Source organism: Neolamprologus multifasciatus, chromosome 3, assembly GCF_963576455.1.
Source record: "Neolamprologus multifasciatus chromosome 3, fNeoMul1.2, whole genome shotgun sequence".
In the NCBI taxonomy this organism is placed as follows: Eukaryota; Metazoa; Chordata; class Actinopteri; order Cichliformes; family Cichlidae; genus Neolamprologus; species Neolamprologus multifasciatus.
Window position 1 is genome coordinate 43,483,993 of NC_140441.1, and position 14,739 is coordinate 43,498,731.

The 14,739-nt window shown below is 40.5% G+C and overlaps 2 protein-coding genes and 1 long non-coding RNA gene across 6 annotated transcripts in view; 1 reads left to right on the top strand and 2 right to left on the bottom strand.

The window, feature by feature from the left end:
- Positions 1 to 14,739, bottom strand: part of LOC146523309 (uncharacterized) — a 431,764-nt gene that overhangs the window by 364,767 nt on the left and 52,258 nt on the right. The window lies entirely within an intron of this gene.
- c3h11orf68 (chromosome 3 C11orf68 homolog) lies at positions 311 to 2,294 on the top strand. Of its 2 annotated transcripts, none has more exons than XM_085143773.1 (2): positions 311 to 405; positions 870 to 2,294. In XM_085143773.1, the coding sequence occupies exons 1-2, from the start codon at positions 358 to 360 to the stop codon at positions 1,650 to 1,652; spliced, it is 831 nt and encodes a 276-aa protein (XP_084999899.1). In that variant the 5' UTR covers positions 311 to 357; the 3' UTR covers positions 1,653 to 2,294. The 2 variants fall into 2 exon arrangements, with proteins under 2 accessions (XP_084999899.1, XP_084999908.1); XM_085143782.1 differs by having other exon boundaries at positions 336 to 405; positions 866 to 2,294.
- On the bottom strand, positions 1,818 to 14,051 carry rela (RELA proto-oncogene, NF-kB subunit a). 3 transcript variants are annotated; one of them, XM_085143726.1, is made up of 11 exons: positions 13,877 to 14,051; positions 12,065 to 12,100; positions 11,757 to 11,890; positions 10,186 to 10,331; positions 9,055 to 9,146; positions 8,574 to 8,708; positions 7,945 to 8,049; positions 4,554 to 4,769; positions 4,389 to 4,469; positions 4,200 to 4,283; positions 1,818 to 3,900 (listed from the first exon to the last, which is right to left on the bottom strand). In XM_085143726.1, exons 1-11 carry the CDS (start codon positions 13,881 to 13,883, stop codon positions 3,092 to 3,094), a joined length of 1,845 nt encoding a protein of 614 aa, XP_084999852.1. In that variant the 5' UTR covers positions 13,884 to 14,051; the 3' UTR covers positions 1,818 to 3,091. The 3 variants fall into 3 exon arrangements, with proteins under 3 accessions (XP_084999852.1, XP_084999842.1, XP_084999862.1); XM_085143716.1 differs by having other exon boundaries at positions 1,818 to 3,903; positions 13,877 to 14,050; XM_085143736.1 differs by lacking the exon at positions 13,877 to 14,051 and adding an exon at positions 13,497 to 13,870 and having other exon boundaries at positions 1,818 to 3,903.

The following is a 14,739-nucleotide window of genomic DNA, read 5'->3' on the forward strand; positions in this document are numbered from 1 at the left end:
AGCGCATGTCGTTCCGCAAATGCAAAGAAAAGAAATACTTTTATTTAACCATAGTAATGGAACCTGTTTATTTTTAAAGCTTAACAAAATACAAATGTGGGAAACTTACATATTTGACTTGTACACATACCGAGGAACATGCAAGTTTTTTAAAAGTCGCTGAATCTAGTACAGCATAACTTATGTTTAAAATTATGTTATAGCAAAACGTAAAAATATATATTTATATCACGTTGTACATACGGTCGAATTTGTGGACGAGGTACGTAATTTAATTGATGTATAAATAATTATTAGTTAAACTCCCAGCCACCTGAATGGATTTTGGCTCTTAGATACAGAAGAGCTGCTGCGCTTATGCGGAAGATCAACACTGAACAACAAACTTCGACATCTACGGCTAGAGTAAGCCTTTATGTTCAAAGTTTAACATCGACGTGCGACTATTTACGTTTTGAATGGGGAAACTGTGAATGTTAAAGCGTCAGTTGTATTCAACAGCTGGCTAGAAATGGCTAGCCAGGACGAGTGTGTACATTTATAAAGACGACTAGCTTGTCGGCTAGCTACAACAATGCTAGCAGTCAGAAAGCTGTTCTGCGTGTTCTTTGACATGTCAGCTGTAGGCGGTATACTGGGGTCGATAGCAGCTTTAGTGTGAAACTGAATCAGTGGTAGAGATACGCTAACTTTCGCTGTTGTAGCAGGCTAGCTAGTAGCATTCATAAGCAATTCAGCTGTCCACTTCTGTCGAAGTTTGGCAGGGTTGTAAGCTAATAAATAACAGCAAAAGGGTTGTAAGCTAACACAGAGGCTAAACCAGTGGCTTTTATACAAATAATAACTCCATTCTTCAACTCAACAGGCAGGCTTCAGAACTTGTTTACTCGTGTAACTGCTATACCATTATGGAGGAAGAAGAGGGCCCTGTTGATGGCGAGATGAGGACCCCCTTTGCTGCAGAGACCTATGCTGCTGAAGCCATGGCTGCAGACATGGACCCCTGGATTGTTTTTGACTCTAGAAGAACTCCCAGATCCGAGTTTGATGGCTGGTTGGAGAGTAACAGGCCCTCCCAAGTGTCCAGATTTGGAGACGAGGAGGGTGGCGTCAGCCCTGTGGGGTGGATTGCTGTGGTGGGCCCAAACCACTGCCCCAGTGGTGCGGATGTCACAGGACTCCAGGAGAGTTGGGAGAAACTTTTGGCGAGTTCCCGGCCCGTCACCTTCCAGACAGTGAGGGAGCTGGCCCTGAACCATAGGGTACTCTCAGGCAAGTGGCTTATGCACTTGGACACTGGTTTCAAGTTGGACCACGCTTGGGAATGTGTGGCAAGAGCAGCCCTAGATGGCAAGATCTCACTCGTTAAAGTCAGCCCATTTGACCGCAAGGCAGAGGGCAAGCAGGTCATTTGTGCCTATAACCAGAACTTCACTGATGAGAATGAGGTCATGAGGCTGGATTCGGTCATTCGTGCCACAGGGGTCAAATGCCCTCTCTCCTACAAGCCAGATGTGTATACATACCTGGGAATCTATCGGAACAACCGCTGGAATGTTTGCCCCACCATATACGAGAGCAAGTTCGACCTGGAGTGTGTGCCCAGGCGTTCCCACATCATCAACAAAGTTACCAATCTTGAGGTAACATAAGCCACTCAGACCAAGAGAGGAGTTTTGCTGTAACAGTATGTGAAGAGGTGCGTGATGATCCCAGGAGATGGGTTGGACAGTACAGTCCTCTGACTGCAACTATTTAGAACATCATTGGTTGAACTCCGATCACAACTTCATCCTTTTCTTTTTCTTTTTGGAAAAAAGAAAAAAAAAAAATCCAAAACACTAAATTTGTCTCTTCTTTTTGTGTTGTAAAATTTTCTGAATGACCTGAAACACTTTCAGATTCTTTATTTTGTATTGAAAATATTGTATACAAGAATAGTAGTACTAACAAGATTCTAACAGGCTCGAGTGACGGGAAGAACACTAACATCCTTGATTTGTATGCACATTTTCAGAAGATCCACTGAAGCACTCCTTGTTGCCATTTTACATTTGTCTCTTGCGTTTGGCTTTTTTTTCCCCCCTTTGTACTGTATAACAGTTACAGAGTTGCAAAGTAAAATACTCTTTTGAAAATCGTCTTTATATGTTGTGGTATTTATTGCCAAAACAGTGTTTTGTATGTTGACAAAGTCTCATTCCAAAAAAAAAAGCACAATTATACTACGATCCACTTTCATAATACACGTAAAAACATAATTACATTTCAGTAAAGCACCTTACTGCAGAGTATAGCAAGTCTGAAACAGCTGAGTTAAAATGCAACCATTACTGATAAAATAAGTGTAGAAAAACTGATTACAGAGCAGTGGAAACTAATACCACATAAAAAGCACAATCTCTAGTATAAGCACATATATAGTAATGTTGCTTGTTTGATAAATGTACACCTTCATTTTGTTTCCAAAACATTCAGATAGTTTGTGTTAACCTTCAGAAAACAATGGTGCAATCCAAAGAGATTATTTTTTTAAAAATGGACATAATCTGTGTAGACTTACCTCTAGATCTGATTACATATATATGAACCCTTTTGTATAAAGACAAAAAAAGAGACAAAAGCTGCACATTTTTGTGGCCACAGCTACCAAAATTGTTCAAATGACAGTACAAAAACATGCTTAACATGTTCCAAAAATAATCACCACACCGGATACCTTTATCAAAGTACCCATGCTGTCTGTCTTCTTAAAACATTCGCTGGAGAATCTGTCTCCAGCATCAATATGTTGACAGTGACCTAAACGTTTAGTCACAGATGCTGGACATGGTTTCACAGGGCATGAAATCTGATCACCTACATTATGGGTTTTGCAATTTATCAGACAAACTATATGACTGGGCAAGGCGTCAGACTGAATACCATAAAGTCATTGCTGGTATTTTAAGAAGTGTGTCCACAGTGAGCAGTGCTGCTACATTCGGTCTCCTCTGCCTACTTCCTTTTTTGCCTTACAATAATAAAGAAGTTTTAGTCCTGATGGCCACAGGGGAAGATACAATTGGTCTTTGGGAAAATGAAAGAAACTTTAAGTCGGGTGTCCTGACACAAACCCAGCTTGGCTTCCACTGTTAAAAATGGAAATAAGACGGTCCTCATCAGCAGACATCAACTCATCGAAGTCTTCGAGCATTTGGTTGTTATTGGGTCTGCTGTCTGTCATGATTTCGTTCTGGAGCAGATGCACAATGCTGTTGGGGTAATTCATCCAAGTGCTTCCTGGGTTGCTGGCAGGGTCAGAAGTGTTCTGAGATGCTGCACTAGTCTGGGCAGCAGTAGAGGAGCCCGAAGGGCCAGTCGGCTGACATGAAGGATGATTTACACCAACAAGCGGGGGGTTCAGAAGATCCTCCAAGTCATCCATGTTGAGGCTGTCCAGGTTGACCGGGACCTGGCCTTCAGTGAAGCTAGGGAAATCTGGGATATCGTCATCCACAAGTGGTGGTTCTCCCCGGAACTGAGTGCTCTGGAGGGTGAAGGAGTTGCTTGTCTGTGAAGAGGCCAAGTTTACTTGAGAAGCTGAGGGCTCCTGCTGGGTGATAGTCGAGGAAATGTTGGGGAAGAATTCATGAAGATCTGACAGGTTGACTGTTGAGTAGTCCTGATTGGAAGTGGAAGTGATGGTAGAGGAGACGGTGGCCGGTGATGGGTTCATTGAAAAGCTAGACACTGGGTTTGCTTTTGGTTGGGAGCCCAGGGCTGTCATCTTCCACTGGTTGGTAGGAGCTGCTGACATGTTGGAGGCTTCTACCTTTGTCTGCTCAGAAAATAGCTGGCCTGGTTGGAAGGAGTATTGGGGATGTGATTTTGCCCCAGTGGGACCAGTGGGCACCACAGCTGCTGCAAACACAAGCAAGTGATTTGAGAACTCACTGCAGAAAATCCTTCTCACATATTTCAACTGCTTTAAGACAGGAAGACGAGGAGATTGAAACTAACACCAATCTAAATTACTGTTTTATTATTTAGAGTATTATTTATTATAAGCGGACATTAACTAGCATCAAATTACATTTGCCAAGCATGACAATTTTTGAATGAATCCATTTGTTAGTTGGTGTAAAAAATATCAGGAAGTAAAGTAAAATGTCTTCAAATGAGTTCAAATAAGGAAGGAACATCTGCAACAGACTCACCAGCTTGTTGGTTCAGTAATGGAGGCTTGGCTGTCAGCTTTCTCCTTGATGGGTTTAGGTGCTGTCTATCTTGTGGAGTGGTCACTGAAATGTCAGAAGACGTCTTTATAATACCGTGCTTAACAACAGTGTAACCATTATCCAATTATACTATGCTCAGCTGACGGAAAAAAAATCTTATTAACCTACCACTAGATAGCAAGGGCCCTAGCTTCAGGTTCTGGAACATATCTCCTGTTCGCTTTCTCTTCTCACTCAGCCTGTATTCATCTGCCAGGGTGGAAATGATAAAGAAGTTAAATTTGAGCAAAGATGCACATATTCAGCACATTTTCTGCATATAATATATTTTACCTGGATCTGATGGCAGGTACTGGAAGTCCATTGGCTCACTGACTTCTCGGTCAGAGGGCCGCCGGAGCTGCATCTTGACTCTCACAGGCTCAGTGAGGTTAGTGTCACGGTAGGGCGGAGTGCGAAACACAATGGCCACCTGCCTGTGGACATCAGCTTGGGAGAAAGTGCCCTTCCCCTCCCAAGAGTCTTGGAAGAAACGCACCTCGATGTCCTCTGCAGGGAAAGAGAAAATGGCAAATGTAACAACATACTGCAGCTGGTGATGAACTCAAAAAGAATAATCAGATAATCGGGCACTAACTCGCCGGCTTCGGTGCAAAAGCAGCTCTGATGTTTTTGATTAACAGAGAAAAGACCCCGGGGGTGTTACATCACATTTGCTGCTACGCAACACTCAAGTTTAACAACAACTTAGAAGGCTCGCAGCCAGCTTCAGTTGTTAAACTTCAACCAAAAGGGTTTAATGTTCAAAGCAGATATGTGACAGCTCCGCTCGTTGTGAAAGTAGCTGTGTGACAGGCTCCCAGAGACAGCAGGACCAAGAGATGAACTAGTACAAAATTCAGCCTTCTCACAATCTTTTTTCGCAATGATGCAATTTGTATCCAGTTTAAGATGTATCAAATGATACTCAGGGGAGCACCCACATCCAAAATACAAAGCATATATGCGTGCCTTGATCAAACAGCAGCAGATAAGTGAGGGAAGAAAAAAAAAAGGGCTTTTATAATGAGCATAAAGTGATCACTTTAAAAGAAACTGTTGTACAGAAACTTGAGAAAATAGAATTCCATTTTCAAAGGTAGTATGTGTAAACAGCAGCAGTTACGGCTTCTCATTAAGTTCTTAGAAAACTGGAAAAGAATGAGAAGAAGAAGAAAGCTTTAACTCAGTACAAAAACAGATTAGGTGACTGCTTTGCATTGTGTTACACACAGCAGCTTCGGTGAGATGCAATAAAATCCCACATGTGGAACAAAGGCACAGTCTGAACCCAGAGGTTTCTGAAGTGCATACGTGATGCTTCAGTCAACTTTTTTTTTAAAATTTCCATCATCACCTACAGCAGTTTCCTAGCAACTAACATTAGCACTCCTTTGGAGTCATCTTTGTGTCCACCTAAATCAAGTCCTGTCACTACTTTTCTCTCATTGCTGCTGAGACCTGCTGCGGCTGAAAACAACCTCAGTGAGTTCAAAGTTTGCAGACAGGAAAAACCAACACACAATAAAATAATTCCTCTGATCATTTTTGGAGACTGTATTCTAGTGGGAAGGTAGAGCATACAGCCCGATCCGGAGGGGAGGTGTGGGAAGCCAGATCGAGCGCCCCCTTCCGGCTCTCCTCTCTGCTCTCTCCTATCTTGTCTCTTTTGTCTTACTTCTCTCTATCACCTTTTCTATCCCTTTGAAGAAGTGAGGCTCCATAAATGCTAAGGAGGTAAGTATTATTTCTCAGTTGCAGTGAATAGATAGGAGAAAATAAACTGTTGAAAACTAAACAGAAGAAAGAATAAGAGAAATAACAATTTAACATAAATCAGTGACACACTCCGGGACCTGATCAACCCTGGCAGGGCCTCCTTGGATGAAGGTGTCTAGTGAAAATGGCCAAAACACAAGAATGCAAGGTCCACTACTGACAATGTGTCCCAAATCTTAATATGATAACCTAGATCAGATCTCTAATCCCCCCAAAAATGTCAGATTAGCTTGGGTAAAAGACCGAAAGTTTCCTCATAACAGCCATCCCTCAAGATTCTCGCCATTTAACGCAATGCATTATCAGGGACTACAACATCTAGTCCTTTTACTGAATTAGCAAGTTACACCTTTCCCATTTAAGACAGTCGTTTGATGAATTATTAAAGTGTAACTGTAGTGTATTATAGTGCAATATCTTGATTAATGTGGCTTTAAAGTCTATTAATGGGAAGCAGTGACTAGCAAATAGAATGATCTGGTTCCAAAGAATTCATAAAACATGGGATATAGCACTACATGCTATATTACAATATTAAGTCAATAAATAAATAACATAACAACAGCTGGTAGAGTTGCTGGTGTTACTTTCATTATGAGAAAAGTGCTTCATCAAATGACTTTCAACACCCAGCCGTTATTTATCTTTCCTTGTCTACAGTTAGCCCAGACAAATTTCAGTTTTCCATATGTCTGACATTAGCCAACATTAATTAGCAGTCAGTGTGCAGTCATTCAAGAATATTCTCAATGACTGTACAGTGGGCAGTGTTGTTGACTGCGCTGTCTAACATCTATAAGCTTAATGTTCACTACATGTTTACTTAGAATATCTAAGTCACAGCATGCCAAAGAAGACGTAGGAGTAACACACATGGTCAAAGAGACTAGTAAATATTTTTAGTACAGGTGACCTGTATTATAATGTTTAAACAATTTCTGTGTTTATTGCCTGAGGCTTCGAGTATAGACATATCAGTATTGGCATATTTGACCTACATATGTTCATTAAGTGGCAGCTTTGTTGGCTCTGGCATCAGCCAGCAGCCTATTCTGTATCTGAACAACAACAAAAATGATATCACTGTGTAAACTCACTGCTCTGGACAAACACAATCGTGTTATTCCTTAGTTGTTTCTCTGAAGTGGAATCTGTCAGATAATTTGGCAACCGGAAAGGCAGTGGTAGAAGTAAAACTTCCAGATAAAAAAAGCCTTTTTAAAAAACATTTTAGGGGAATGAGGGTAAAACTGATTTAGTTAATCTGGAAAGAACAGATTTTTTCAGTGTGACCAGTCGATTGGTTAAGAAATACAGAAGATTTTATTTGAATAAGATATCCTGAGGTTGACTCTAAGAAGACACAGTGTTGTTCTACTTGAGGCTGGCTAACCACGTGTGTCCAGTAAAAAAGTGGACTTGCTTTAACTTAAAGGGGAAATGAGCACTGAAAGCCTCAGTATGTCTCTCTAACACGTGTTTGTAAGTTGCATTATGATATAGGACGGCTCAGTTTAGTGTGTAATGCCAGGTAGTCTGCCTTTTTTAAGCTTTTTTAATATATCCATTACATGCATAATTAGCACATCTGCTGTTTTGAAGAAGGAAACTAAGCCATGACAGCTGCTGTAAAAAATGGAAACCCAGTCACCTCATATAGTATACTTTATTAAGTGAGTGAGTCACTCTTCTATTTTGAGACCACTTGCTTCTAACTTCTTCTCTTCTCACACAATCTTCTGTGGGTGTAAAGGACTTACACCGTTTCCGCTCTACGTGTATTGCAAGTTTTACATCTGCTTACTCAGTCCTGAGTTCTATTTATGGATTATTCAGTCTGAAAGTGTAGGTTTAGTTGTGCTGTGTGCCGCGGTGCTCTTTCGGTATCTGTACAGTAACACTGTACCTTTTTGCACTTTGTCACACAGCAGAAAGATTTCATCCCCTCCTTTGCAGCTTCCAGAGTTGCGGTTGACTCTGCAGATCTTTAGCTCTGCTGTGTTTGGAGCCCCTGCAAGACAGAACAAAAGCCTTTATGTGCCGATGAACACGATAGTAGTGCAACACTTAAATATCACACACATGCTAAACGCACTCTGGCTGGCACTTCGATACCTGGGTGGCTAACGTCTCCGTTTTATTTGGCTTAATTTGTCTACTTTTGTAGAAAGTGAAATTAAACTTTTCAGCCGTTTGGAGAAACACACAGATGTATGTATTTGATCCACAAGTGAGTCTGTGGTGATGTCTATTTCTTGTAAATACCTTCAAACTGAGAGGAAACATTAATTTGCAAAGAGGAACAGAGAATCACTGAGGGCATGGAAGGCTGCAGGACATTTGGAAGTTTTATAGTCGTGATTATACGTGTGAACGTGCTGGTACAGAGAGCTCAGACTGATACTCGTCTCTCTACAATGGTACAGTACTTACTATAAGCACCTCTTACCTTATATTATTAACATATAAGAAATATATATATCAGCTAATTTGGTGCATATGCATTTCTGTTCACGTGTGCTGTGTTCAACTCACTGTTGTCATAGATGGGCTGTGACACCACAGGCTCCAGAGGATAGAGCTCCCCTGTAGAGAGAGTGATGGAGGCCTGGAAGCAAAGCCGGACTGAATTTAGGTCAAACTCTTCCTCCCACACCTTAGCCTCGGGAACTGTATCCAAGAAAGAGAAGGAAAAAGGCGTGGTACGCAACACACAATAAAACACTCAAGCAAACCACTGCATCCTGTCATACTACTTTTCAGCACACAGCCACCACCCGCTATCGTCTCAGTAACAAACATGAAGTAGAATTTGCTTAGTGTTGTTGATAAGAGTTGACCATACAGAAGTTAACGCATAGCTGTTGCATGAGAAGAAGTCAGTAATCCAAATTAAGCATATGATTACAATTATCCTCCAAAATGATGTTATCATATCCTTTAAGGACAAAGGTAGTTAACATAAACAATCACTAATATCTGTGGTGGAGACTCATCTCTAACTATGGCCACTTACTGTTAAATGGGTTATTATTTGTCTGCAGTCTACAAGTGATGGCCTCATTTACATCCTTCTTCTTCACACATTGTATACCCAGGTTCTGAAAACTGAAAGGACAAAACACAAAACAACTTTTTAGACATTTAGCAACACAGTTCATGCAATGATCTTTTGACCCAGTTTACTTTTTCGGTTAACAAACATTGCACTGCTACTTCCTGAAGTATTTGCTGTTCTTGACTTCTACCCCATATCTTCCCTTATTCTGGCTGTACTAATGACTGTGTTTGAACTGCTTGTGTCCAGTACCTGCATTATACCTGCATTATAACCTAACCTAATTATTATTATTATTATTATTGTTATTGTTGTTGTTGTTGTTGTTGTTGTTGTTGTTGTTGTTGTTGTTGTTGTTGTTGTTAGTCACAGTCAAATATAGTTTAACAATTAAAAAAAGTTGTTCCTAGCATACAGATGTTTTATGTACTTTTCTGGGTTATTTAATAGGATGTTTTATTAATTTCGACTCCAGGGAGACTGTAATTAGAAACAACAGTGTAACGGTTTCCCTTTTATAACTCGTGTGGTGATCTAGAGCAATGATCAGGATATAAACTGTTCAGTGTGAAAAACAATTGCCTAACATAAGCACGTGCAATTGCTCATGTTGAATCACAGTGCACACGTCTGTCTGCAGTACAAGCTGATTTGTTTGACCTTTGTCACTGTTTCAATGAAGACAGAAAAAACTGTCATGTCTTGCCAGGTATATGGGTTCAGTAGGTTTCAACATATCTTATCAGTCAGTATTTCCACTTCAGAACCAAATTGGGAATGATTTGGGGGTTTTTCCAACTTGTGGAAATTTTGTTCTGGTTGTAATACAGAGGAAATGTTAACTCTTTTGTACTAAAAAAAGTATTCTGTTAAATTTTTGCTCATCTAGACACCAAGCAAGGTGACAGCACACACGTCATTTTCCAGAACCGATCAAGGGCTAATCTAGGTCAGTCACTGCAAAACTCCACTTTGCATTAGCCTGAAACTGCAGTTTTCCTCGAGACACCGTAGCGCTCTGTATTGCTTTTTTTCCTTTAGGTTTCTCTGAAGTGTCTGATTTTATCTTTACATACAAACCAGTCCTACCTGTGTATCCGTCTCTCCTGCAGGTCAGCCTCATAGTAGCCGTGTTTGCAGTCTTTTCCAACCAGCTCATGAGGATGAGGCTTGTAGGGTGCGTTCTTTGTCACCAATGAGATGCGAACACGCAGGGGGCCGCTGTAGTTGTGCACCTGTCCATAACAAAACAGAGTTTTACTGATAGAAGGTTCAGCCATAAGGGCACCTGCATTGTCTACAGCTTAAACAAACTCACTGCATGCAACTTGCAGAGAAGAATTACAGGTTCTGATACACAAACGTTCGTCTGATGACCAACTGGTGGTGCTGTTCATTTTAGGGTCTATGACTAAGTTGTTTGCAATGCTTCACCCCATTAATTCAAGTTAACGAACTGGACATCTCAACTATGTTTACAGTACTGATGCCTTCTAGGACATTTTTAATATTGTCCTAATATTGTCCTAGTGCCGGTCGGACAGGTCCATTCTTCAGTTTGGGTTTATGACTTTGTACTAACAGATGCACCTTGCAAACCAAGCTTGTTAGCGTTAGCTGATAACATCACTCCATTCTTTCATAGTCCAGAATTAATTTTGCCGATATTGTAGGAAAAATGTTTTCTTCTGGAAATTACGTTTTCTTTTCTTTCTTTTTTTACTTAAACAGTTTTTATTAATTATCAAGAAAAGCATAAAACATAACAAGCAAACAAAAAAGAAAGAAAGACAAAAAAACCCAAAGGGAATATATTAAAGTCATTATATACCTGTACAAATACACATATGGGGTAAAGGGGAGAGAGAAAGAAAAAAAAAAAAAACACACACACACACACACACACACACAAAACCCCACATATTTTCACTCAATTACCCACAGATTTAGAAAGAGAAAAAGATAAACTCCAAGAATGAATTGTTGTCCTTTACGCTTATTTCCTATTTAACTGAGAACATCTTAATTGCAACCCCCCCCCCCCCCCCCCCTCAACAGTTGGGACAAATCACTTGGCAAATAAGAAATTACATTACATTTTCAATTGAAATGATCAACACAAATATATATATATATATATATATATATATATATATATATATATATATATATATATATATATATATATATATATATATATATATATATCTTTTGTTTGTTTGTTTTTTTTACATGAAATGAGGGGAAGCAGAGAATTTCTACCAACAACCACCTACAAGCAGCTGCTTCTTATGCACACGTGTACGTTCTGTTGTGATTTAACTAAACTTCTAACGTCTGATTCTCCTTATCCTAGAAAAAGGATAGCATTTTTGAATAATATTGGATTTCTTTCTTGCTTCATCCATCACGCATACACAGTCTGTGTTCCTAACGTTCAACAGGAAAAACAGATGTTTCAGCTGGAGAAAACATTTTTTCAGCACCGACCTTCTCCACCATAAATGTACAGTTGACGTACATGAGTCACTGCGGAAACAGTTGCTGTGGTTGCATGCACCCGTTTTACCTAAATCTTCACCAATGTGTATATTATCTGTAATGTAAATGATATTTAATGAATCGTCGCTAAAACGCATCAGTAAGTTGTGCCAGCTCACCTTGATTGCTGGGTGCGTCTTAGTGGTGTCATTGCTTTTTTCTCCGGGAATGCTGCCAGCAGACCGTCCCTCACACTTGTACCTAAATCTCATCCCCCTTTGCTTTGGCTGCTCGATAATCTCTATGTAGGGAGCTGTTGAGGAAAGCAAAGGCATTGTGTCATTGTGAAATACTGCTTTACTTGTGTCAGTGTGTCAACACAGACAGCCTCATCGATCGTCACTACACCCGAGGGTAGAAATGTTTACTCATGAAATCGCTGCAGAGAACATCAGTAATTCTTTTTAAAAAAGGAAAGTGCGCTTACCCTGGTTGAGCGGGGTAAGGCTCCATCCATATCCAGCTGTGGTGAACAGAAACAAGGAAGGAATTTAACCAACTTATTGAGGAAAAACTGCAGGTTTTCCATCTACGACTTACACGAGGAAGCACGCAGTGGTGGTGGAGATGACAAAAATAACAGAAAACAGATATGTTGCATATTTGTGGTTTAGTCAGAGTTTGTCATTTGTGGTGAGGTCAGGGTGGAATTCTACAGGAGAGTGCAGCATCCAACGGGGTCGAAGGACGCCTAGATACAAGGGCCTCCTAGCTAAATATAATCTCTGGTTGTCATAAACCACTTGCCTGCAAAGCTACCGAGAAGGAGACGACGTGCAGAAAAAGGCAAACAATGACAGGCAGGGCTTTTAATATTGGTGTCAGGTTACCAGCTTTGTTGCTGGAAGCCTTTAGTGCAGGGTGCACTCCAGTTTCAGGCAGTAAGTAAGGTATGACACTGCGTGAGTCGATCAAAGCTCCACCCATCAGCAGGCAGGAAAGGTTCAGTTCAAAAGCTTGAGTAGAGTCCTTTCCATGCTGTAACATGTTCGCTTTCTAGCCTTAGCTCAAAGACATTAATCTTGCTTTTTAGGTTCTGATCATACCTAAAATGCCAGAATAATACTGAATGAAGAGGCTGAGTAAAGCCCCAAAGTGAAGACTAAAAATAACAAACAAACAAACAAACAAAAGTTGTTGTTTGTTAAAAAAAAATGGATGACATGAGTCTGTAATGACTGCATTTCGACCACTTATGTGAAAGACAGTCTTTTCTACTTACTGAGTCTGGATGATGTGAAAGTGAAAGCACATACCCACAATGACCGAAAGTTTATTAATGACTGAATTAAGAGCATCACAGCTGAGGCCTTCGATACTGTTGCTAGAATCACTTTCATTTTACTGACCGAACAAAGGGACATACTTTTATGATGCTCAGTCAGATGTTGGCTGTTTGTCGTGCCAATATCGACAACCAAGACAGAGATAAGTGACACTTATCAACAAACATAATCTATTTTAAGGTTTATAACATTTGCATAAAGTGTGGCTGCACTCTAAACATAGGAAGTCAACAGAACTCCATTATAAAATCTCGTTTGTTTATGGTTTAGCCTAAAGGCAAAGGCATATATGGAATAAAATAGAAACGGAAGCGGCTGTGAAATCTTCACAGTATCTGCATACACGTGTTCTCCTGAACACAGAGCTTATTGCCACAATTTCCTATCGGAACCGTTTTTGTCAATTAAAGCCGGAGTGGGCGGTTGCTAAACGCGTCGCCCAATTAAATACGACTTTTTTTTATTGAAAAGAACGTTATACGGTGGTTTTAACCAGGCCGAATTTAAAATACACTATTCACTGTGACTGACAAGCTTTTGAGAGCGTGATTCACAAAGAATATTTCCACTAACAAACAGAAAAACATTAAATGGCGAGAGTTCTGAACGAAGTTTCAGTGGCTAGAAGGAAATCTCTCAAGTGGACAAACCCCACAGGCCTCTTGGCAGCGCGAGACTTGTTTGGTTCGCTCCGCTCGTGCCAGTTGAGTTGTCCATAAGCTGAGAAATTCATTCAGTTAAACATCAAGTTTCTCTCGGCTATCTCACATGTAAGCGATAAACCAAAGTTAAGTCAAACTTCTGTCTGTACGTTAGCTTACTATCCGGGAACAGACTCCTCCTGTTGGCGCAAAACCCAATGATAGCGGGGCTTTCCCTTGTGCGCAAAACAACTCCCTGTACAGTTTCGCCTCCCGTGTCTGAGATGAGTAAATAAAAGCAGCTCCACTTACGGTCCATGGCTGTGTCCAAGTCCAGCTCACGCTCCTCGATATCCCCCGCTGTTTCTCAATAATTTGTATCTTATTTTAAGCCAAAAAAGAGCAGGAAACACGGCACTACAGACTCCACGAAGTTCTTGACAGAGCCGCTCTGTCGCCTCCTTCGCTCCACCTACGTCTGTGTACGAGAGTGTACAGTTAGTAAAGCCGCAGACATAGTTACGTTCATGCTCACGGGTTTTCCGGTAAGGAACATCTATTTGGGAAGCGATGTGCTGCAACTTTGTTGTGCAACACGCATCTCGCCAAGTTGCAGCAACTGCACAATACGTGCTTTATTCTCTTCATTGCGATGTCTTTTTCTCACACAGTAGGCATTGTTTTCGTGCCACGTTTATTACAAATGCAGCATCTGAAATTGGATAACCTTTCGCTGATAACGCCTTTTATTTACTACTTAGGCAGCTACTAGCTTTATCCCCAAATGTTAAATCAATTAATCGAATTTATAGTGAACTAAAAAAATCAAAACATGGCAGATTTTTGGGTAATTTTCAAGATAACGGAAATAGGTGTGAACAGAACAACTTGATTTATTTTTTATTTTTTGTAAAGCCAGCCACTGCCTTTACCAAGTCTCCAAAATTAACAATAGTTTGTTTTCATGGTTTTCACGGTTTTTCACATTAGTATAGCAGCAATTGTGCGTTACTTATTTTAAGACTTTCGTCTACTTGCAAGGGACAAGCAATTGCTCATAAAAAAAACTGCATACTTTTATTTTGAAGAGGGAAAATTGCGTCGTGTCCGGCGCTGTGGCTAGCTTGATCTAGTTGCAGACCTCTGCCTTCTCTCTGCAGTGCAACTTGCCTCCA